Source organism: Notamacropus eugenii, chromosome 3, assembly GCF_028372415.1.
Source record: "Notamacropus eugenii isolate mMacEug1 chromosome 3, mMacEug1.pri_v2, whole genome shotgun sequence".
Taxonomy (NCBI): Eukaryota; Metazoa; Chordata; class Mammalia; order Diprotodontia; family Macropodidae; genus Notamacropus; species Notamacropus eugenii.
This window is the reverse complement of record NC_092874.1, coordinates 118015410-118038495: the sequence shown is the minus strand read 5'-3', so window position 1 is coordinate 118038495 and position 23086 is coordinate 118015410. Positions and strand designations below refer to the sequence as shown.

The 23086-nt window shown below is 41.8% G+C and overlaps 1 protein-coding gene across 1 annotated transcript in view; it reads right to left on the bottom strand.

The window, feature by feature from the left end:
- The window catches only part of PLXNA4 (plexin A4), a 564470-nt gene that overhangs the window by 128046 nt on the left and 413338 nt on the right, over nt 1-23086 (bottom strand). Inside the window, exons 5-8 of the mRNA XM_072652713.1 lie at nt 11562-11685; nt 10544-10697; nt 7950-8049; nt 7130-7244 (exon numbers count right to left, since the gene is read on the bottom strand). Coding sequence (XP_072508814.1) covers nt 7130-7244; nt 7950-8049; nt 10544-10697; nt 11562-11685 — 493 coding nt within the window. The remainder of the gene's footprint in view (nt 1-7129; nt 7245-7949; nt 8050-10543; nt 10698-11561; nt 11686-23086) is intronic.

Sequence of the window (23086 nt, the reverse complement as noted above, 5' to 3'; positions counted from 1 at the left end):
TGCTATAAGAAATGAGGGTAATGGTACTAGGAAAACATGGGAAGACCTGTATAAACTAATAGAACCAGGAGAACATTATACACAGCAACAGCAATATCCTAAGGATGACCTACTATGAAAGACTTATGAATGACTATGAAAGACTATGATCCAAGACAATGCCAAAGGACTCATGATAAAAAAAATTCTATCCACCTCCAGATAGAGAGAACTGATAAACTCTGAGTGCAGAATGAAGTATACTTTTATCACTTACTTTATTTTTCTTCCTTTTTTGCAATAGGACTAATATAGAGATATGTATTATATGACTTCACTTGTGTAAATGATATATTACTTGTCCTTCTCAATCAGTCAGGAAGGGACTGGATAGAAGAAGAGAATTTGGAATTCAATGTCTTAAAAATGAATGTTTAAATAAGTTATATATATATGTATATATACATATATACATATATGTGTGTATATATGTATATATACATATATACATATATGTGTGTGTGTGCATAATGCATCTTAAGGTATTTATTCCTGAGGTCTTTGTGCATTTTAAACTTAGTTTCTTTAAGCATAGTTTTAAATGCACTAAGCATTTGGGACACCTTGGAGAGCACTTTAACATTTAAGCATTTTATTGAAAATAACATTCATGGGCAGGGAGTCCAAGTAGTATTCCTCTTTAGTAGATTAAGAAACAGACTCATTTTAATGATCTAAAATATGTTGAATTATTTACTCAGAGGTGGTCAACTAGGGGCAGTGTGGTTGACTGGCTCTTGAGGCAGAGGACCTGGGATCAATCCCTGGGTAAGTCATTTCATCTCTCTGGGTCTTCATTGGCTCATCTATAAAATGAGGGGGTTGAAATGAATAGTCTCTGATAACCCCTTCCAATTCTATATCTAGAATCTTAGATGAACGTTCCATTTCCCAGATACCCTACTACAACTGACATACACACAACAAATTATTTTCCTGTTTTGCAAACCCAAAGCAAAGCATCCTGGTGTGACATACATCAGCTGGGTAGACTTAGAACATACAAATTCAACTCAAGAAATACACAGCAAAATTTTAGTTTTCTGAATTAAACCAATATCCCAGAAAAAAATGAACCAAAGCTAACTTACCCCAAGAGTGATAAGGACGGCACCTATATGACTTCCAGTTATTCTTAAACCTCCTACTACAACAAGAGGTCTGGGGGTTTACAATAACACAAAATCAACTGAAAAGAATTAGAGGGCAAAATCAGTATGTAGGCTCTTCTCCTGTACCATTTTCTCTTGCCTAGGTCTCACTCTCCTTTCTTTTGCTACCCCATCATCTTTCTGGGTGTTTCCAACAGCAAATCTCTAAGATGAAGAGAATTTTTAGTAGCTACCCCTGCCCAAGGATGACACAAATATCACACTCCTTTCTCTCTAAGTCTTTAAGGACATCACTCTTCAAGAGGAATCCCTGGTGTGTCTGTCCAACACTCAAGAAGCAGGAACGGGTTCTTTTCTCTCTCTCCCCTTTCCCCTGATATTAAAATCATCAGGTGTAAACCTCCCACCTTTATGTTATTCTTTTATCTGCACCCTAATCTCCAAAAAGAAGGTATGTGTACATATATGTCCCCCCCTCTCCATATATATATAATATATATATACACATACATACATACATATATACATACACATGTATATATATATACACACAAACAAATACACATGGCTATATATGCACATTATATACACGTATATGTATATGTATGTATATACACACAGATTCATTTAGCACAGTGCCTGGCACATAGTAGGTATTTAATGTTTGTTCACACATGCATGTACATACATACACATGTATACATGCCTTATATGTATTTACTTTCCCTTGCTTTTAAAACACATAATATACATATATGCATATTATATATACACAGGTATATGCATATATGTGAGTGTGTATATATGCACATATACACTTAGCACAGTCTAGCACATACTAGGTGCTTAATAAAGGTTTGCTGTCATATATATGTACACATATACATACAATACACACATATATACATTTGTTTACTTTCTCCTGCTTTTTAAAGCACACACACACATTTAACAACTGAAAGAAAGGGGAGACAACAAGGAAACCATAGCAGGAAGATGAAAATCTCTTTCAAGATAATTAAATGCTTGGGGGGGAGGTCATTGAAATCCTGTAGATAGCTCCATTGTTTCTCTCTCATCCTCTCTATTTACTATTCCCCCCACTTCGTTATTGTACAGTCTGTTCTACATACAATACATTCTATTAGATATACTTTTCTCTAAGACTATGATCTGTTTCCAAATGTCTCTTTATCTCTTACCAATGTGCTTTTCTCTTTGGGGAGCTTAACAGCCTCAAAGCCTAGTCAAGTATTCATGTCTCGAGTCTTAAGACCAGAGGGGACCTTCACAGGCCACTTAGCTTGTCCCCAGTCCCTATCAGAATATCATACCTAAATAATCCTTAAAAGATGTTAGGCACTGGACTAGAAGAGATTCTGTGACCTCTCACCAACCAAACTCATCTGAAATACCTACCACCCAGCAGTCAAGAAGTCTAATGTGTTATCCAACCCAAATTTTCCCAGCAGTGTTTAAGTTCATATTTTTCTGGCTTTGTTTCCAATGGGATCCTAGAATAGGCTTTTATGTATATGAATTCATATTTAACTTTCTACAGGCCTCCCACCTACTCCCACCCTCACCCCTACTCCTACATACTCTGTTTTTAAAAGGAAATAAAAGTTTTCCCCCTCCCTTTCTTTAAAAAGGGAACATCTTAAAAGCTGCTGACTTTTCTGATTTTTGCTTCCATAACAGACCTCTCTCTTTCTTGCTCTAGCCCTTAGGATCTTCAGAACGACTCCTTAGAAAGGAGGCAGCAAAATGGTCCATTTCCCATTAAAATCTGGCTTCCACGGATCTGGCTGGAAAGGGAAACAAAGGTTCAGGGTGTTGTGCTCCTAAAGACAAACTGAATGGATTGCCATTCTATTAAAGCTTGCCTTTTTCTGCCTCCATACTTTTGTTTGTGCTGTTTCCTCTACCTGAAAAGCTCCCTCTCTACCTATCTGCTTATCATCCCGTTTCCCCCTACAAAACACATCCTCCATCTTCATCTGTTGAAATCTCCTACTTCTTTAAGACCCAGCTGGAAAGGCGGAAATGATCATTCACCTTTGAACTCCTATTATGCTGGCTCTATCACTCTTTCAGGACTTGCCACATACTATCCTGCAGTTATTTATGCATGTTTTATCTCCTTTGATATATTATAAGCATTACATCAAAGGACTGCATCACCTATCTTTGTATCCTTCTTGGCTCCTAGCATGGTGCTTTACAGAGAGAGAAACAGTTTGCGTAACTAAAAATTCTGTAATTCAGAGTTAGGAGAACTGGGTTCAAGTTCCAGCTTTCCCCCTTTCCAACTGTGTGATTTTGGCAAATCACTTACTCTCTTGGAGCCTCAGTTTCCTCATCCATAAAACAGGGACAATAATACTTGCAGTATTGGACATTTCTTCATAAAATAAGCAGTTCGTGAGCCCACTACAGTGCTGTAGGAATGCAAGTGATAATTAATAGGATCTCAGCCAATATTGCTTGACTACATAAATGTCACCTATTAAAGACAGGAATTCAATAAATGTTGTTTTGAGGTTGAATGAATGAGCACCACCAGTCATCCCTTGACATTCCCTACTTTCTTTGAATGAACTTCAACATTAGATCATCCAATTCCTTGTCTCAGTGGAGCCTAATGGGGCTCATATCTGGTGTGTCCACCATTCTCCTGATCCTCTAGGCCTCAGAGACAAAGGAATAAGCCTCCTGTTGTCACCACTGCCTAGCCACAATAAGCAATTACAGATGCCCTTGTTATATAATTAATATTATGTTTGTGTATATGTATACACACACACACATATATGTATGGAGAGAGAGAGAGAGAGAGAGAGAGAGAGAGAGAGAGAGAGAGAGAGAGAGAGAGAGAGAGAGAGAGAGAGAGAGAGAGAGAGAGAGAGAGAAGTTTCACTCCAGTTGGCTTTCAGGGAGGTTCACTGGCTTCTCTCTCTCAAGCAGCCTCATGCCTTCTGGTATCAGGACAGGGCAGTCATTCCTAGGGCTGGTGGTGTACTCAGTGCTCTCAGCGTTTGTGATGATAGGCTAGGCTACATACCCTCGACAGGAGAGTAAAACCTGAATCCTACCTGGGAAGTAGAATAAGAGGGTGTAGCTTTGTTTATGGGCTTTGATTGGTTTTTTTTTGAGCGTCACCGTACTGTCTCCCCTGGTGAATTTAGTTGGAATTAATCAAAAATGATTTGTTTTCTGCAAGCTATTTTTATATTTCTCCTAAGCATCTGTACTAGGCAAAGTACTTTACCAGATGCTCTGAGTGGTATAGACCACTATAATAAATAAATAATACTGACATATACTTGTAAACAACATTCTGAAGTGCTCCCACTTCCTGGTTGCTGGCTCTTAGTTCTTTCTTTCAAATTTCTGTTCCACTGCTTAGTACTTGTTACCGTAGGCAAGTCATTTCACACCCTGGACTCAGTGTCCTCTCCCATAAAATGAAGGAATTGACCTATGGGAATTTTAAGGTCTCTTACTGCTTTAAATCTGTGATAATTTGATTTGATTTTATCTCACTCTCGGTCTTCATCTTGTAAAAATACATGGTCTAAGAAGAAAACAACGTAGAGAATTTTTGGATACTAGCACTGAAAAGCCATCAAAGGTCATTCTGTGAAATCTGGTTTAAAAAAATACAGTATAATGGGAAGAAATAGTGAGACTTACCAATGGTTACACTACTCTCATCAAATCTCTTTTCTCTCATCTTTTTCAGTTTTTCCTTCCTCTTCTATCATCCCTTCTTTCCATTCTCCTCTCTGTTTTTTTTACCCACTAGTACATATACATATATGTGAATATTCACACACACAGACTAAGTATGTGTATATACATATACATACTCTTTCTCTATAAAACACATACACACATAGGTATATAAATTTATCTCTAAATATATGTATATGTACTCTCTTACATGCAATATACACATGTATACATACACTCATTTATTTTTCCCTGTCCCTTTAAAAAAATTACACATGCACTTTTTTAACAACTGGAGAAAAGATTCGAAAACAAGATAACACAAGAACTGTGTGTGTGCGCACATTGAGGGAGAAGGTTAAAGGTGATGAGGGGACATTTCTGAGGACCAATTCCAAACAGAGGAACATTATGTTAGATGTGAGAAGATGTGAGATATACTCCCTCTCCATCTTTACTTTGAAATTGTAAATGTATGTGTATGTGTATGTGTGTGTGTAGAGCAAGTATACAGTGATACATACATATACAAACATGTAAACATGTACATATACATACACATATAGTTTATGCCTTCTTCATCTTTATTTTGAAATGCCACCTCCTCCAGGAAGCCTTCCCTGACCACTCCCCCCCGCACATGAAAATATTCTTTCTCTCTCAAATTTTCCCCAGAGACAATTGTTTTGGATCTCTCCTTTGCCACATCCCTCCCTACCTTGCATTACAGGATTGTAGAACCATCCTGACCAGTCCTTTTGAGATGAGGATGCTAGTGGAGATGGATGCCTGCTAGTATAGGGCAGAAATCTCCCAGCCACCTCCTTGCCCTATGCAGCCCCAGGGAAATTTTATCCTGCCTCTGAAACCAGCAAAACCAGCCATTCCTATTTCCCAGACCAGCAAGCTTGGGGAGGTAGAAGTGTCATCACCATGGGAGCTTCAGAGGGGTTGCAGCATGAGAACACCTGTGCTGGGGGCTCTAAATCCACCCTCTCAGCTACTTTCATGGGACTCAAACTTCTTGCTCCTGCTTCCAGTGACTCTTCTGCCACAAGTCCAAAGGTTAGGAAGGATTACCCTCTAAGTCAGTCATTCTGCCAGTCCCCAAGGACAAGGCAAAACATGGCAGGGAACATGGAGAGGGTGTCTGAAGAAGAGGAGGAGGAGGATGGAAGATTTCTTCCCCAAACCAGTAGGCATCCCTTGCTAGAGTGTGATTGTCCTTGGTCATGCCAAGGATGTTGGCATCACCAGGATGGTCATATACTTCCCTGTGTTCATGTATCTCCATTCTGTGCCCCTCTAAAAGAGAATGTAAGCTTCTTAAGGTCAGGGACTGTCATTTTTAATCTTTGTATCACCAGAACTTAGTACAGTGAGATCAGCTGCTCAATAAATGCTTGATGGATGGATGAATCAACAAATAAGATAAACGACAAATTGCAGAAAGCTGGTATTTCATTTCCCACTCCCTTAACAATAGTCAAGCTTGACTTTTGCTTTATGTAAGCTTCAGTCCAGACTCGGCCAGGTCCAGGGTAGCCATTCTAGGGGCTTCCTTGCCCTTATCCTGGGAGGCTGAGTCTCCCCTCCAGTTGAGCACAGGACTATTGGGGGCACTGGAGAAGATCCTGAGAAAGCCTGGCTTGTGCATGTGGCACTTGTCTCCATCCCTTGCTTCCTACTCCCTCTGACTATAACCCCAGTGTCTCATGGCAGCCTAGAGAAGGGAAGTGGAGAGGCTGTTGAATGATGAAGGAGATAGCAACTGGCAGCCCCACTGTTGCTCTCTTCATCTCCAGTGCACCTGCTGGTGTCTGAGAATTAAATCATAAACTTTGTGGGACTATGTACATAGTCATAGCCTTCATAATTGTACTCTGGTACTGCATGTTCCCTCTCTGCCACCCAGAACTTCATAGAGAATGCACACAGCTCTCGGGAGTGACTCCGTAGCTCACCTGGTGCCCCAGAGTGGCCATGGGGTTGGAACTCAATCTACCAGGTTTGTTCTAAGCTAGAGTAGAATGTAGAGTCCTCCCCAGACTGGAGGTGAACTAGGCTGGCTTTAGGGACAGAACGCTATGGGCTTGCTTTTTGAGTTTTCTGCACCAGGTCATCATCTCAGAATTGATTGGCCATTGATGCTAAGAACAGGCAAAGCCCTGAAGATTTTGTTTTGCTTGTCTCATGCTTCCCCTGTGACCCATCACTTATTGTGCTGCGCAGAGGTGCCCTACCTCCGGAAGCTTCACTCGACCCTCCTGGAAGGAGCAGGTCTGCGGGTCGTGAGTACAGACATGGCGGTATTTGCACCAGTGGCAGCGGTAAGGGCTCTCCACACAGGATAGGCACCTGAACATAGACCAAAAAGAAGAGGGGAAGGAAATCAGTAGGACACTTTAAATCCAAAAGAAAGCTTTTCCATCCTCTGAGTTCTAGTGGGTGATATCTAGTGTTATTTATTGTTTTGCGTGTTTCTAAGAATAGAAAGCACCCCTTACCAGCTCCATCACCTAATCACAATTTTATTCTGAGGATAATAGATTTGGAGTTGAAAAAGACCCTCACAACCATCCAATCCAATGCCCTCATCTTAACTCAAGAGGAATCTTTTCCCCACAGAAGTTAAATGACTTGCCCGTGGTCACATAGTCAACGGTAGAGCAGAGATTTAAATTCATGGCCTCTGACACCAAATCCAGTGCTCTTTCCACTGACTATGATACCTTGTACATCTGCTTCTGAAGAACAAGGAAGGAGGAATATATGAAAAAAGCTCTGACTACCTATGATACTCGATCTTAAAGATCCTCATTCAATTACTTCTTATCTTCTATGGTTCAGCACAGATGATGGAGACCTCCTTTAACTCAATAAGTCCCAGAGGAGGTCTCTCTAATTTGGAATACCACTCCTACCTTCTCCCACAACCAGGGATGCATCTTTGTGCATGGCTCTCCCTCCTTTCTCCCCTCTTGCACCGCTCCCTTACCAACGCCCCCTCCACAAAGGGAAAAGAAAATGAAGTAGGGTGGGAAGTATTGGGGAGTAACTTACGAATTGTGGACACTGCAGTTGTAGAAGACAAAACTGGTGCTGGCAAAAGTCATGCCCGTCTCCTTAGATTTGAGCTGCAGCTGGACAATGTGGTGGTCCCCTGGGAAGGGAAGAGGCAGCCAGGAGTAAGACAGGAAGGCTGGGGCCCTTTAAGCCTTCTCAACTAATCATGGTATGGAATATAGGTATATTCTAAAGCTAGATTCCACCTTAATTGATAGAGGTGGGTTCCCAATGAGCTTCCAGAAAACATATCCTATAAAAATCAGATCACTGTTGGGTCACTTACACAACCTTGGTTCCTTAATTCATTCTGGGGGTAATGGTATTCCTAAGGACAGTTTCAAAATTCTATTTCTATGTTTATTTAATCATTTTTTTGGATTCTAGATGGCCTAAATCTCTTGTTTCCCTCCATATGTATACAAACACAATACCACACTCAAATATATTTATATGTACATCATAGCATTGTAGACATACACACAGTGACTACAGATTTACAAAAGATCTCATGCATTTCTCCACACAGACATACACATAGAGAGACACAGGGATACTTCTAATTCATTTAGACACAGACTTGATCCAGATGGATTGAGGTGTTCAGTCTCACAGTAGCCATGACAAACTTCAAAATACTCTAATATGTCAAGGATCTTGTGGCTTTGTCAGTATGGTTAACCTTTTTACTAAAGCAGATCCTTCTTCCTCTATAACAAGGGTAGGGGTCCACAGATAGATTTCAGGAGGTATATGAGTTGAAGGAGGGAAATACATCTTTACTGTCATTAATTCCTAACTGAAATTCAGCATTTCCATCAATTATTTTAAAAACATTACTTTGAGAAGGGGTCCATAGGCTTCACCAGATTTCCAAAGTGGGGGAAGGGCCCATGTCACAAAAGAAGGTAAGAAGGTAAGAACTCCTACTCTGTAACCTAAGCATATATGACCTTTGAGAGTAGCTCTGACAAAAAACAAAAACAAAAAAACAAACCAAAATTCCATCATTACCCTATATCCTAATGATCCTATCTAGCTAAGTAGATGCTCAGATGACAGACAGTGAATCCATCTCCGATCCCATACTCATTTTTTTGTTCAGTCATTTTAAGTCATGTCTGACTCTTTGTGACCCCATTTGGGGTTTTCTTTGCAGAGATAGAAGAGTGGTTTGCCATTCCCTTCTCCAGCTCATTTTACAGATGAGGAAACTAAGACAAATAGAGTTAAGTAACTTGCCCAGGGTCACACAGCTATTAGGTGTCTGAGACTGGATTTGAACTCAGGAAGAGGAGGCACTCTATGCACCAGAGCACACCCAACTGCCCCATACTCAAAGCCTCCCTCAGAAATCCCTTGAAATATATGATCATAAGACTTTTGGGCTTGGAACATAGATCTAAATCTGGAGGGGACCTCAGAGGCTATGCAATCTACTCCCTCCTCATCCTCATCTGGCAAATGAGAAAAATGAGGCCCAGGGAGGTTAAGAGACTTGCCCAAGGTCACATAGCTAGTAAGCGTCATTAATGGAATTTGAACCCAGGTCCTCTGACTAGAGAGCCAATGATCTTTCCACTATACCACAACGTACAGTCCATAGTATGTTTTGCAGCTATAGCCTTTGAGAACTCTGACTCACGATGAGGCATTACAAAGAACTTTGGTGGGTGTCCCCTACCATAAGAAAGCAAATAGTTCTTTTTTTTACACATGCTTGAATTTATAGACATATATACACTAAAAATACCTATATAGATCCTTTCCCACCATCCCCTCCTAATATCCCCAGACTGAGGGTTCTGCCTGGAACAGAAATCATAGGAAATCATCAGCTGGTGCCATCGCCAGAAGCAGAACCCATGTTTAATTCACAGAGATGACCCCTGGGCTCTCCCCCTCAGTCCAAGATTCTCCTCCTTCCCAGAGAGCCTCATTAATCAATCAGCATAAAGGAAACTTGACAAGCCTAAATGGGAGGGACAACATGGAATTAATTTGCCCAGGTCTGTTCTGTCCATTGCTAGCTTTGAGAGATGCTCTCTTTCCAATCCCCTATTCCCCTCATTCCTGGCCCCTTGTAATGCTGGCTGGCAACAGGCAGTGGTGTAGTTCTGGAAGGGAAGTGAGGTGAGGGTTAGCCCTGGGAGCAGCTACACAGTGGTGCGAAGAGAAGGCAGAGAAGGCTGACACCATTACCAAGCCCCAAAGTTCTACACTCAGGCTTCCATTTGTCATGATTTTTCCAAGTCCTGATCCTACTTTTCCCTATATCCACTCCAAGTTATCTACTAGTTTCCCTGATTCCTTCACCTCACAACTCTACTGAATGTGGGAGACCTCATTCAGCCACCAGCCCTAGTTTTCACTACAGAAGAGAGGCCAAAGGTAGGGAGGTTCCCAGGCTTAGATTCACAGTGATGGAAGGATATCTTATTCTCTTTTACCATACCCATCCCCTTAGGGTCCTTTTACTGGCTTCCATTTTCCCCCAGCTTGGGAAAGAGAAGTACCCCAGTTTCTCCTTCTTAGCCTTTGCTGAGAAAGGGCAGTACATATAGATGGAAGTCATATTGGAGGTCACTCACCATTCTCAGTGATGATCCGAGGCACTTCCTTAGCTGCAGGGGAATAGCATTGGATCTGGTTGCCCAACACTAGGCCATCCATCTCAGACAGGTCTTCAAAAGTACAGTTGACACCAGCAGACAGTTCTGGGACATTATAGGTCTCCAAGACCAACTGTGAATTCAGAGTGGGTAGGGAGATATAAGAAAAAAGGAAAATGGAAAAGAAAGGAAAGGAAAAAAGAGAAAGGGAGAAATAAAATAGAAAACAGGTAGAGAAATAACAGAATAGACAAAGAAGAAAATGAAAGTGGGAAACAAGCAGAAGAAAAAGAGGAAAGATTAAAATGGAAGAAAGGAGAAGATGGGAATAGAAGAGAAAAGGAAAAGAGAGAAGGGAAAGAAAGAAGATGGAATGAACCCCACAGAAGGGACAAAACAATGAGGAATGTAGAAAGGGGAGTAGGGCACAGAGTATAAGAGAGAACTGTGTTAAGAAGCTAAAATCTGTAGAATAGAATTTAGCGCTTGGGAGCTGGAGCCCCAGTTCCCAGTCCTGAGCCAGATGCTCAGGGAAAACAAACAAAGGTAGGGAGATACTATTGACTGCCATTTAAAGTGATTCCTTCCCCCTCCCTATTGAATTGCCACCTTCCCCTCCATCTTCTACATACTATAAGGCTTGAAGAGGAGACCATTGTCCTACCTTTAATGAGAATTTTGGTGGACACTCATTCTTTAGTTTTCCCCCACTAGTCCCTAAAGAATCTAGACCACACTCTAGAAAACACTGCTTCTATTCAATATTCATTGATTCAGTCGATCCACAAAGATTTTTTTAAGAACTCTCTCTTTGGGAAGCATTGTTCAACCCACTAGGGAAGATAAATTTGTCTAAGAGCAGGTCTTGTTGTTTGGTGGTCATATTTGGAGTGAAGTCTTTTGGAAGCTACCATATGCCCAAGTTTCTCTTTGAAGACTGAGATCATGAGAAAAATCCTCCAGATTCCCTCCTCCAAGTGCCTTGGCCCTCCCTTACCAGTACATTGTACTGTGAGACAGAGATGTTGTTAGGATGCACTGTCAGACGGACACATTGCTTCATCTCGGAGGCAAACCTGCGAGGCTCCCTGGATCTCTCACACCGCTCCTTCCTGGTACACCTGGGGAGAGATACAAAAGCAGCATGTAACTTAATATGACAGAAGGAAAAGAGTCCAAATTTCTTGGTAGATTGGGGCTTTGCAGAGGGCATGACAAGTGGGGACTGCTGAAGTGCAAAGATGAATGAAAATCTATATAGTATTTATAATATAATTGTAACACTCTCTAACGTACATGTCCGATGCACATCTACATGTGGTAGCGTACAAGATATTGTCCAATGTAAGTTAAACAGATGACGACCCATCCCTCCGAGACGGATAACAGTGATGAAGTCATATTAAAGCTGCACAGAAGAATGAATGAGCATTGCATAAATGAATAAATAATACATGGGGGAGCTGTTCATGATGTTGGTGCTGTAAACAAGGCTCTCACCATTTTAGAGTCTGCATTATATTAGACTAATATGACTAGGGATTTACTGGATGTTAGGGGAGGTGGTTTGATCTCAGCATATAAAAAGTGATAATATTAGCTTATATTTAAAGAGTGTTTTTTTGTCAATGAAGTTTTTTCCACACATTTATTTACATCCATACAACAGTCTTTTGATATAGATAGTATGTTATTTTACCCATCTTACAGAGAAACTCTTGCTCAAGCTCATGTATTAATAAGATAATCATATATTAATAGGAAAGAACAGAGCGAGGAGTAAAACTTAGGTCTTCTGACTCTGTCTAACATTTTTTCCCCGCTATTATCATTCTGTCACACCTATACAAACCCATTTAAAGTGGGGTTCTGTCATATTTTCATTAGGTATAAGCAACACAGGGTAGCTAGGTGGCACAATGGATAGATTGCCAGGTCTGGAGTTAGGAAGACTTATCTTTATGAGTTCAAATTTGATCTTGGATACTTCCTAGGTGTGGGACTCTTGGCAAGTCATTTAACCCTGTTTGCCTCCATTTCCTCATCTGTAAAACGAGTTGTAGATGGAAATGGCAAACCACTCCAGTATCTTTGCCAAAAAATACTCAAATGGGGTCACACAGAGTCAGGTACAACTCATCAACAAGATAAGCTGAATAGTAATGCATGGTGAAAGGAGGCCTTGGAGATATACAAGTCAAGGAAAAGGGATTGGGAGGAATCATCTACTCTCTTTTAATTAGCTGGGGAAAGCTTTTAAGAAGAGGTGGGAGAAAACCTAGTCTGTTTGTTAGGAAAGGTGCTTTCAAGGTGTGGCCTAGGGGAATGTTTCACATTAGAATAATGTTCCAATATCTCTGGCGATTTAATTGAATAAGTGCATCTTCCTAGGACAGAAAGGGTAGGACAAGATCATGGCCACGATCACACAATTTATAATTACAATTTTACAATGTGCAAATTACAATTACAAGGACTTTAGAGCTCAGCCAATCCAAGCCTCTTATTTTACTGATGGAGGAACTGAGGCTAAGAAATGTTAAGTAACTTGCCTAAGGTCACACAGGTCACACAGGTAGTGACAGGATCAGGATTTGAAAACAGGGCCTTTGCAAATTCAGCATTGATTTCGTGTATATTTATTTATACATTTTATACGTTATTATATATTTTTCACTACTCCACTTTGGAGCCCACACCAAACTGTAAAAGACTTTGAAATAGATGGTGAGGACACCAGCCCTAATCTATAGTGGCTCAGGAGTTCTCTATTTAAACAGATCAGGGGGTAGGGAGCCTGCAGCCTGGAGGCCACAATTTGTTCTGTGAAGTTTTTGGAGTTTTTCTCCGAGCCTTGGTTCCCCTGACTAGAAAATGTCCTTGAGGACCTAGAGGTCCACATGTGGCCTCAAGGCCTCAGGTTCTGCTAGGCTGCACAGACCATTGAAGGCAACTCTGGCCTCAATGTGGAGGACTATGGAGGGTTAGGGAACCCAGAGAATTAGATACGAAGACTGACGTTAGTAGATATGATATAAAGGTTGGAGCAAGAATATTTGACAACAAACTAGATGTGTAGGATATGAAGGACAATAAACAGGGAAAGAAATCATCCTGAAGCTTCTTGATTGGAAGGTTGGTGGCAAATCCCCATGTTACAACTGCAGTCCATTTTCCTCTGCTCTGACCTACATATATTAGCCCTTCCGGCTCACCAAACCTTCTTTTCTATCTTCTTTTTCGCAGTCTAAATCGTTCCAATTACTTTTCCTCCCAAACACTGTTTTGTAGTCTTTTGAGGATCACTGAGGCTTTCGGAAGTAGGAGTCTTCCAAGTGACAGCAAAGCCTCTCCTAGGCCTGGAAGATGAAAGGTCGGATCTTAGCGCTGACACCTCAAGTACATTGTCTAGCAGATTGATAGAGGCAACACTGACTGCCTAAAAGTCTGTGGAGTTAATTTAACAAGCCAGCTCCTGTACAGAGAACTCCATTACCTTTAGCCATTAAGCTAATATTATGGACTTTTCCAGAGTGTCTGGAGCGGATATCGCTATTAATAGTGTTATTATGCCCATTAACAGTGAGTCCAGGAGAGCCGGTATGGCTCTAAATTATTCACTGACTCCCCAACTTTGAAGTTCCCATTTCCAAGTGCAATAAACTGGCCTGCAGAGTGTCTCTGATTAAATGGTGAAGAAAGAAAATGGAGTTTATCCTAGACCTAACATAACCCCAAATGGTAAACTAAGCATCAAGATTAAAAGGGAGGGACCAGGGTATCCTCTTTTTTTCTCTCTCTCGAGATTCATGGGCATTCTCTTAGTAGGTTCTAGTGCTGTCCCATTATTTACTAGTCCAATGGTCTCTAAGGTGATTTGGGGAGGGGGAACCTTGTGTAGTCCAGCTTCTCCACAAAATGAACTACCCTAGAACCCTCTGGGCTTCCCTTGGAAGTTCCTGCCACTGTTAGGGTTCTCTGCCCTTTCAAATACTTCAACAAAAGAAAAAGATATGGTTTTATTAATGGAAATGACATTACAAAAGATGCATTACTATGTTGCTTTGCTTTTGTATCTGAAGAACCTAAGGGACCTGTGCATTCGACTTGCAGTTCAATCCTCCTACATGCCTTACTTACGCTCTGTTAGAATGGGAGCTCCTTGAGAGCAGGGACTGTGTGCCTTTCCATGTGTATCCCCAGCATTTACTATAGTACTTTGCACATAGTAAGCACTTAATAAATGCTTTTTCATCCAGCCAGCCAGCCAGCTCTCCATTCAGCCATCTAATTAACCATGCTAATCTACATCCTCAAGAATTAGTCAATTTCCTGCCTTCCTCAATTCCAAGTGAGAAGCCAGAACAAAGCCTAGTTTTCTACCCAGCCTAGAGAAGGGAGGTAGGGAAGAACTAGCTAGAGTTCTCTTCTTGTCTCTAGAGATAGTAAACCCCAGGGGCAGAGAAAAAAATGAAAGGAGGAGGGAGGAAGAAAGACATTAGCAGTGTCTATGAATAGCCTTTCTGATTCCTCTTTGGGAGTCCAAGAGGGGCACAGGGAAACAAGTTACCCAAGTAGAAGACTATCAGGTTTAAGGTCAGCTCCAGGCATGTTTTGACATTTCCACTCTTTCTCAAGAGCCTATAAAAGGGGAGGCCAGAAGTGTTGAGAAGTACAGATAATTGACCTTAAGTTGCAACGTGATAATGAAGTAGGAAGAATGGATCCTTTCTGGTATCTTAAGGAGTCTGCCAAGGTCCTACACACATGGGCTTACCAAGGAAAATTAGTTCAGAATCCTTTGAGTGAGAGCTAGGAAATGTAGAAAGGGTTCATTTATGATTCTGACGTCTTTAAAAAAGTCATTTCTTCTCAAGGAGTTACAGTTGCTTCCCTAAAGTAATTTCCTCCTCTGTGGGAGGACAGGTGGGGGTAAGGGAGGAGATTAATCTACCCATTTTCTAGGCAGGGGAACCAAGGCTCGGAGAAAAACTCCAAAAAGCTTGCCCAAACAACATTAAATCTACATTTGTATATCCCCATCCCACTAGCTAATAGTAATTGAGAGAGCAAGTACCGGAGAAAAGACCCCTTCGGGGCCCCAGACACAGAGGTGACAATACTTAGACTAGCTCCTCACTGAGATCCTCTTTCCCTCCTCCACCTCACTCTGCCCCCCTGCTTCTCAGCCCTCCCTAGCCCCATAGTTCAAGGTGCTTAAAAACCTCTAGGAAACCAGGCTCCTGGGCCCTACTAAAGGTGTTATTATTCAAGTCAGTGGTTCCAATGAGATTATCCTCTCTAATGAAGCAGCTCCCTTGGCCCTCCCCTAAGTCTGAACTTTCACTGCAGGAGAATCCCCAGCCAAGTGGAAAATTAGAAGGGAGAGGAAGGGAGAAGGGAAAGGGTGAGAGACAAGGAGAGAGGTGGTGATTAAGTTCTCTTGAAATTAATTCCTAAACACAGTGATGGAAATATTAACTCCCAGTGCCAATGGCCAGGCAAGCAAATTCCTGTTTAGAAAGGGGGTGAAGCTGGGCTCTTGCTCAGGTCCCAGATGAGCCTTCTAAGAGAGGCATGCAAAGCAGAGAGGTCACCGCTGACCCCATGTCACATGCTGAGCCTCTAGCTCCTTGGAGCGCTGGATATCGGGTTAGCCAGCTACCTTCTCCACCCACAGCTTACCCAAAACTCATTTCATTTGATGTTGGTCAGAACCTTGGCTCAGAGTGCTCCAGTCAGACTGGAGATGTGCACTTTGGACAACAAAAAATTATGGCAAGAGGGAAGTGAAGAGTAGCCAGGATAATGAGAAGATTCTAAAGGAACCTCAAGAGTAGAGAAAACATGGGGGTTTAAAAAAATATATGATCTTCAAGTCTTGGGCAGCTGATGATAAGGAAGACAGTGATCAGCCGTTTCTGCAATTCTGGTGGAGTTTAACTAGGAAGAAAATGGTTGGCTCTGCTACAAAGAGAGGCACACTTGATGCCATGGATAAAGTGTTCATCTTACAGTCAACAGGACCCGGATTCCAACCCTGTCTCTGACATTTCCTCACTGTGAGACCATGGGCAAGTTATGTGGTCTTTGTGAGCCTCCATTTATAAAATAAATACAAAAATGAAGGTGATCTATGAAATGGTGGTGATAATAATGTTTTTTTCAACTCAACAAGCATTATCAAATACCTACTGTATTCAAGATAGAGTTGAGGATATAAAGACTAGAATGCAGAAGTATCTGGTTTTAAGAAGCTTACCATTCAACCTCACAAGGCTGTGGTGAGGCTCATAGGAGATTTCTATCATGAAAAATGCTTGGCCAAATTGCTAAAAACTGAGCTACACATCACAGTCTGGCTATGGTGGATAGGGAGCTTGTCTAGAATCTAGGAGGTCCTGGGTTCAGGTCTTTCCTCTGACACATACCAGCTGTTTAACCCTAGATAAGTCATTTAACAACCCAGTGCTCTCTAGGCAAACTATAAATTTCAGGGGGCAGTTGGGTGAAACACTGGGCTTGGAATCAGGAAGGTTCATCTTCCTAAGTTCAAATCTTGGTCCAGACACTAGCTATATGACCCTGGGCAAGTCACTTAATCCTGTTTACTTCAGTTTCCACATCTGTAAAAGGAGCTGAAAAAGTAAATGACAAACCACTCCAGGATCTCTGCCAAGAAAACCCCAAATGGGGCCGTAGAGAGTCACACAGATGGAAAAAAACTACTTAACAACAACAAATACATTTCAGACAAGGTGAGGAACTGCATTGGTAGAGGGAGGTTCTACCAGCTAGCAGCTATTCATTTAGGCAGGATGACCTGAGTTCAAATCCAAGCCCAGACAGTTACTAGGCAATCATTTCACTTGTTTGCCTCAGTTTCCTCAACGGAGCCACCTGGAGGCTGATTCAGTGAATCACATTGTATTCTCCTGAAGATTTAAGTTTTCTCTATTTTCCCTGGGAAAACCCTGAAAGGAAGATGGAAGCTGCTTTAACTTGATTTTTTTTTTCCTACCTCACCTGGCTAGTAACTTAACTTCCTTCCTGCTATGCCTTACTACAAAACTGGGAAATCCATCATGGTGTAAAGGATAGAGCATTGGGTCTGGTGAAAGACAGGGTAGGTTTAACTCCCACCTCCAATAATTACAATAACCTTTGGCAAGTTACCACTCCAAGCCTCAGTTTCTTAAGGTATAGAATAAGGATGGTAGAATACATGTTCTCTCAGGTCATTTCATGGTATAAATAAAACGAACCTATAATCCTACTTAACCTCTCAGAAGAAGCAAGGTACCCCAAGGAGATTGCAGATGTGAAGAAGGACAAACCACTACCATCACCTTTTCTACCATTTCCCTGTAAGTCAGGGTGAAGGCAGTCCAGGACCCTGTCACTAAGATGCACCCAGAAAGGGAGGCACTCTTCCCCCATAGACCATTGCCCCTGATTTCAGCTTGGCCTCCCTAATGCCATCATCCAGAGGAATAAAATTGGTGACCCAGGCACTCCCAGGCAGGTGTTCTAGGGAGGGGAGGGAATAACCATTCATTAAGTACCTCATGTGCTGGCACTGTGCCTCTGCCTCCTCAGCAGCCACAGAAAAAGAAAGTTATTGCCACCCAAGTCCTTGGTATTATCAGATGTTTCAACATCAGACACAGATTTGGTTTTCAGCGATGGAAATGGCACTAAAGATGATGCATTACCTACCATCTGCCTAAAAACCACTGGGCCCTTCCATCTGACCCGCGGCTGAACCTCTAATACATGTTGTTTCCTTCTATTAGACTGTGAACGCCTTGATAGTAACCAATCAATGATTAAGCATTTAAGTGGCTATTATTTGTCAGACACTGCTCGTGGTGCTAGGGACAGATATTAAAAAAAAAAACCCAACAAATAATGGAACAGTCCACATTCTTAAGGCACTTATATTCTAATGGGCAGGGTCTGTCTTGCTTTCCTCTTTGTATTTCCAAGCTTTTGCCTGTAGAAAGCATTTCATTCATTCAGTTTCCTCATATTTTTTATATGGTGGAGACAACACCACCCTGCCTCCCTCAAAGAATCATAATGAAGATCAAGAAAAATAATATGTGGGAGAAGCAAGTATTATACAATATAAAACTAATCTCTCTGCCCCCTAGATACTTGAAGGCAAATACAATGTCCTCCCCACTACCACTTCCCACTAAGACTTTTTTTTCTCAAAGCAAAATTCTCAAGTCCTTAAACAATTTTTATATGGCATGAGTTTGAGTCTCCTCAACATCCTGGTCCCCACAAAAAGTAGGGACAGGGATGGGGTTAGAGTCAGTAGCACCATGGCTATGGGCTATGGTGGAGATTGCTATAAGCATCACCATTTCTGGCATGTAGGAGCTGTGTACAATCAGGAGATTACAGGAAGGAGAATGAGACTTGCTGCCAGCAGCATGGTAGAGTGAAAAGAGGGCTGGATTAGAATCCTGTGAATTCTACTTGTGTAAGTGGGCACAGTGAGTAGTATACAGCAGGTACTTAATAAATGCTTATTGCTTGAATATTATGTGAATATGGGGCTGCACTTAACCTCTGTGGGCTTCAGTTCCTGCATCTGTGAGAAGAGTTAACTGATGAGGTCTCTTCCAGTTCTAAATACATGATCCAACTGTGGAACCTTTTGGCAGATCTGATTATGAGGAGAGACTCAGACCCAGGTAAACTCCTGGAGCTCAGGGAGAAGGTGGCTGCATTGTTTTGGATCCTGGGGAGACTCCTCTGTTGTAGATATGTGCCTATACGTCTCTCCAAGTATTCTAATCAGTGCCAAGACAACCAGAGGAGGTGGGGGCTGCCTCCACTTTTTCTTCATCTGGTTGCCTACCTTCCTGGTTGGGGGGAGGCAGGGAGTGTCAGCCTCCTGGCTGTGATTATAAACCTCTCCAGGACAGCCTGGGCTGACTCTCTGATATAACAATTGCCTGAGACTTGGACACAAATCCACCTTGGGCATGTTTGATAGCTTCAGACATAAAAGTAAATCATCACTAGGGCTGTTTGGGGTGAGAAGGATGGAGAGGCATCTGCTCCAGGGTCAAGTTTCTCGGACTCGGTTTTCCTTCTAGTCACAGAATTGTAGAAACTCAGACCTGACAACTGAAACTCCCACCACGAACAGGAAACTCCTCTATAACCTCATCGACATGCTGATCATTCCATCTCCTTTTGAAGTTCTCCAGTGAAGGGAATCTACCATCTCCAGAAGGTATCCCTTTCCTTTCTGGAGCAGCTCTAATTATAAGGAAATTTTTCCTTCCACTGAGCTTCAAACTATTTCTTCCATCCACTGCTTTTAACTCTGTCCTTGGGGCCAAGTGGAACAAGTCAGAATCTCAGGTCTATATAACATTCTTTCATTTATTGGAAGATGGATATGGTGTGGCAACCTCCTCTCCCTCACGCCTCTCAGAAAAGAGAAAAGAACTCTCATTTCTAGAGCATTCTTATAGCATTCCCAGACAAAGATGACAGAATTATAGATTTAAAGTCGAAGGGAGTCTTAGATACCATCTGGTCCAATCCTTTAATTTTACAGATGAGGAAACTGAGGTACGGTGAGTTTTAATGATGTTCAAAGTCACACAAATAGTAGAAATCTGTCTCCTCAACTGTAAAATGGGGATAATAATAACTTCCACCTCCTAGGGTTGGCATGAGGATCAAATGAGGCAATACCTGTAAAGAGCATAGTGTGCCTGGCACATAGTAGAGGTGATACAAATGCTAGCTATAATCATTATTATTGTTAGGTAGGGTTTTAATCCAAGCCTTTTGACTTCAGTGCTCTTTCTTTGGGGTGGTTAAGTGGGGCAGCAGATAGAGCAGCAGGCCTGGAGTTCAAATCTGGCCTCAGACACTTACTAGCTGTGTGACCCTGGACAAGTCACTTAACCCTGTTTGCCTTAGTTTCCTCATCTGAAAAATGGGAAGGAAATAGTAAACAACTCTAGTATCTTTATCAAGAAAGCCTCAAATAGAGTCACCAAGAGTCAGACACAATTGAAACAACTGAACAGCTAGCTCTTTCTACTGTGTCACACTTACCTCAAAGACCAATGAAGAAATGAAGCCTCTAAGACATGAACTGATGTGGAAGGGACCTTTGAGGTCTTCTAGTTTGGCCTCTTCTCAAATTATGAATCATATGTCTTTGATTAAGATGAAAATGTATTTAGTAAGAATGTATGTGTACAACCCATATAAGACTGCACGCCATCTCGGGGAGGGAGGGGGAGAAAAGCTAAGATTTATGGAAGTGACTGTAGAAAACTGAAAACAAATAAATTAATTAATAAAAAATTTTTAGTTAAAAGTATGAATCATATGTCTTAATAAAGAAGCCACTGGATAGTGGGAAGGGAGGTGAACTGGAATTTTTCAAGAGCATTTTCATATGAATGGGAAGAACAGTTGAAATCTCAGAATTGCCCCTAACTCAATGCAGGGCCTTGAGCAAATCGCTTTTCCTTCTTGGGCAGCGATCTCTAAGATGATCTCTAAGGATCACTATAGCTCTAATCAAGGCTGCTAGAAAGGAGATCTGGAGTGGCTTCCCTCTCCTTCAGCTTAAGCTCTACTTGGACCCATTGATGGATTTCCTGGATGCCAGGAAAGGCTGAGAGGTAATGAAGAAGCAACAATATGGCAGAGGAATCATAGGAAGGACCTTGGAGGTCATCTGATTTTCTACAGAGAAAACTTGAGACCTAGAGGGGATAATGTGCTCAAGGTCACAAGGGAAGGCAGTGGAAGACATGAGAATCACACCCGTGTCTCCGGACTCCAAATCCATGCCTTGCCACTGTGCTGAAGGCAGAAGCAACAGCATGTCAATCCATTTGGTACAGAAATCAGGAAGTAACAAGCAGGAGATTCCCAATTACTTGCTGTGCATCTCTACAATTACTTCGATTGATTCCAATCAGCCTTTACACTACAGATAGTTTATCCAGCATCAAAGCATTTCAGGGCCAGTTTATATGGTCAGTCTTAATCCCAGGCAGAACAGACTTCTGTGGGATCAGCACATGCTCTGTTATTAATGATGGAGCGCCCCACACCCCGTCTGTGTTTGTGCAGGTGGGTATGCAGGTGTGCATGGGAGGGGATGGAGTTCCCAAGCTTTCAAATGCAGAGCTGTACAGGCTCTCCTCCTGCCCCCATGATGACCAGAGTCATTGATGTGGGAGACAGGTAAGAGGTCATCTGTACTACTGAGCTCTTCTACACATATGAAAATGGTATCATTTAATGGCCATCACTCAGACAAGTAGGCTAAGTTCTTTAGCCTGATAATGGTGACAGATCTTTCCACTTGGTGAGTTTGTCTCTTTCCCCTGACTCTAGTTAGGAGCACACTCAAGTTATCCCAGAAGGATAAGTAAGCTCAGTATCCATCTTATAATGTGCTTCAAATATTAGAACATTACAATTGCTCTTCCCTTCAGAACAACAATGCCTTATTGTAGAATCTCTTTACTCCAATGGTACAGAGGAAAGATAATTAATAATAATAGCAGCTAATATTTGTGTTGCCAGATGCTAAGCTAAGTACTTCATAATTATTATCTTATCTGATTCTGACAACAATGCTGGGAGGTAGGTGTGATTGTTATCCCCATTTTACAGATTTGGAGACAGAGGACAAGAGTTCAAGTCCCAGCTCATGCCCTTAGACATTGTCTTTCCCTTCTCTTGGCCTCCATGTCTTTGCCTGTAAAATGAGGGAACAAGATGACATCTAAGTCACCCCCAGTGCTAAACTGTCGATCCCCCAAACCACCATACCACTTTTGTGTGTATTCTATTTCAAACTGTTTTGTATCATCTACTTATCTTTCCTGCTCATCTCCTTGTTAGGCAAGTCAGAAACTGTTGTTATAACTACTTTACAGAAGAGGAAACCAGGGCCCTGAGAGTTAAGTGAATTATTCCAGGTAACAGTGGTAAAGCTAAGATTGACAAACAGGTTGTCTGTCTCCCATGTAACAGTATTCTCCCACTATATAACCCTCAAGTCTCTGGGATGTCAGGGGTAGAAGAGGAGTTACAAGATTCCCCTTCCTGCCTTTGAACTGTGGAAGGCAGGAAAAAGGAGAGCCAGGCTGCAGAAAGAGTTTGCCCCAAGTCATAATGAGTATCAGTTGAGAAAGGAGCTGCAAAAATATCAATGTTTTGACATTTAGCCTGCTGCTTCATCCTCTAGACTGGTAGGGTGACCTTTTTGGCAAAGTGTCAAGAAAGACCATGACATTTCCTAGTAAGAGGTTGCCTCTATATAAGTAGCTGGGCAGCTAAATGGTGCAGCGGACAAGGCATCAGGCCTGGACTCAAGAAAACTCATCTTCCTGAGTTCAGATCTGGCATCAGATACTTACTATCTGTGTGACCCTGAGCAAGTCACTTAACTATGTTTGCTTCAGTTTCCTCATCTGTAAAATGATGGAGAAGGAAATGGCAAACCATTCTAAT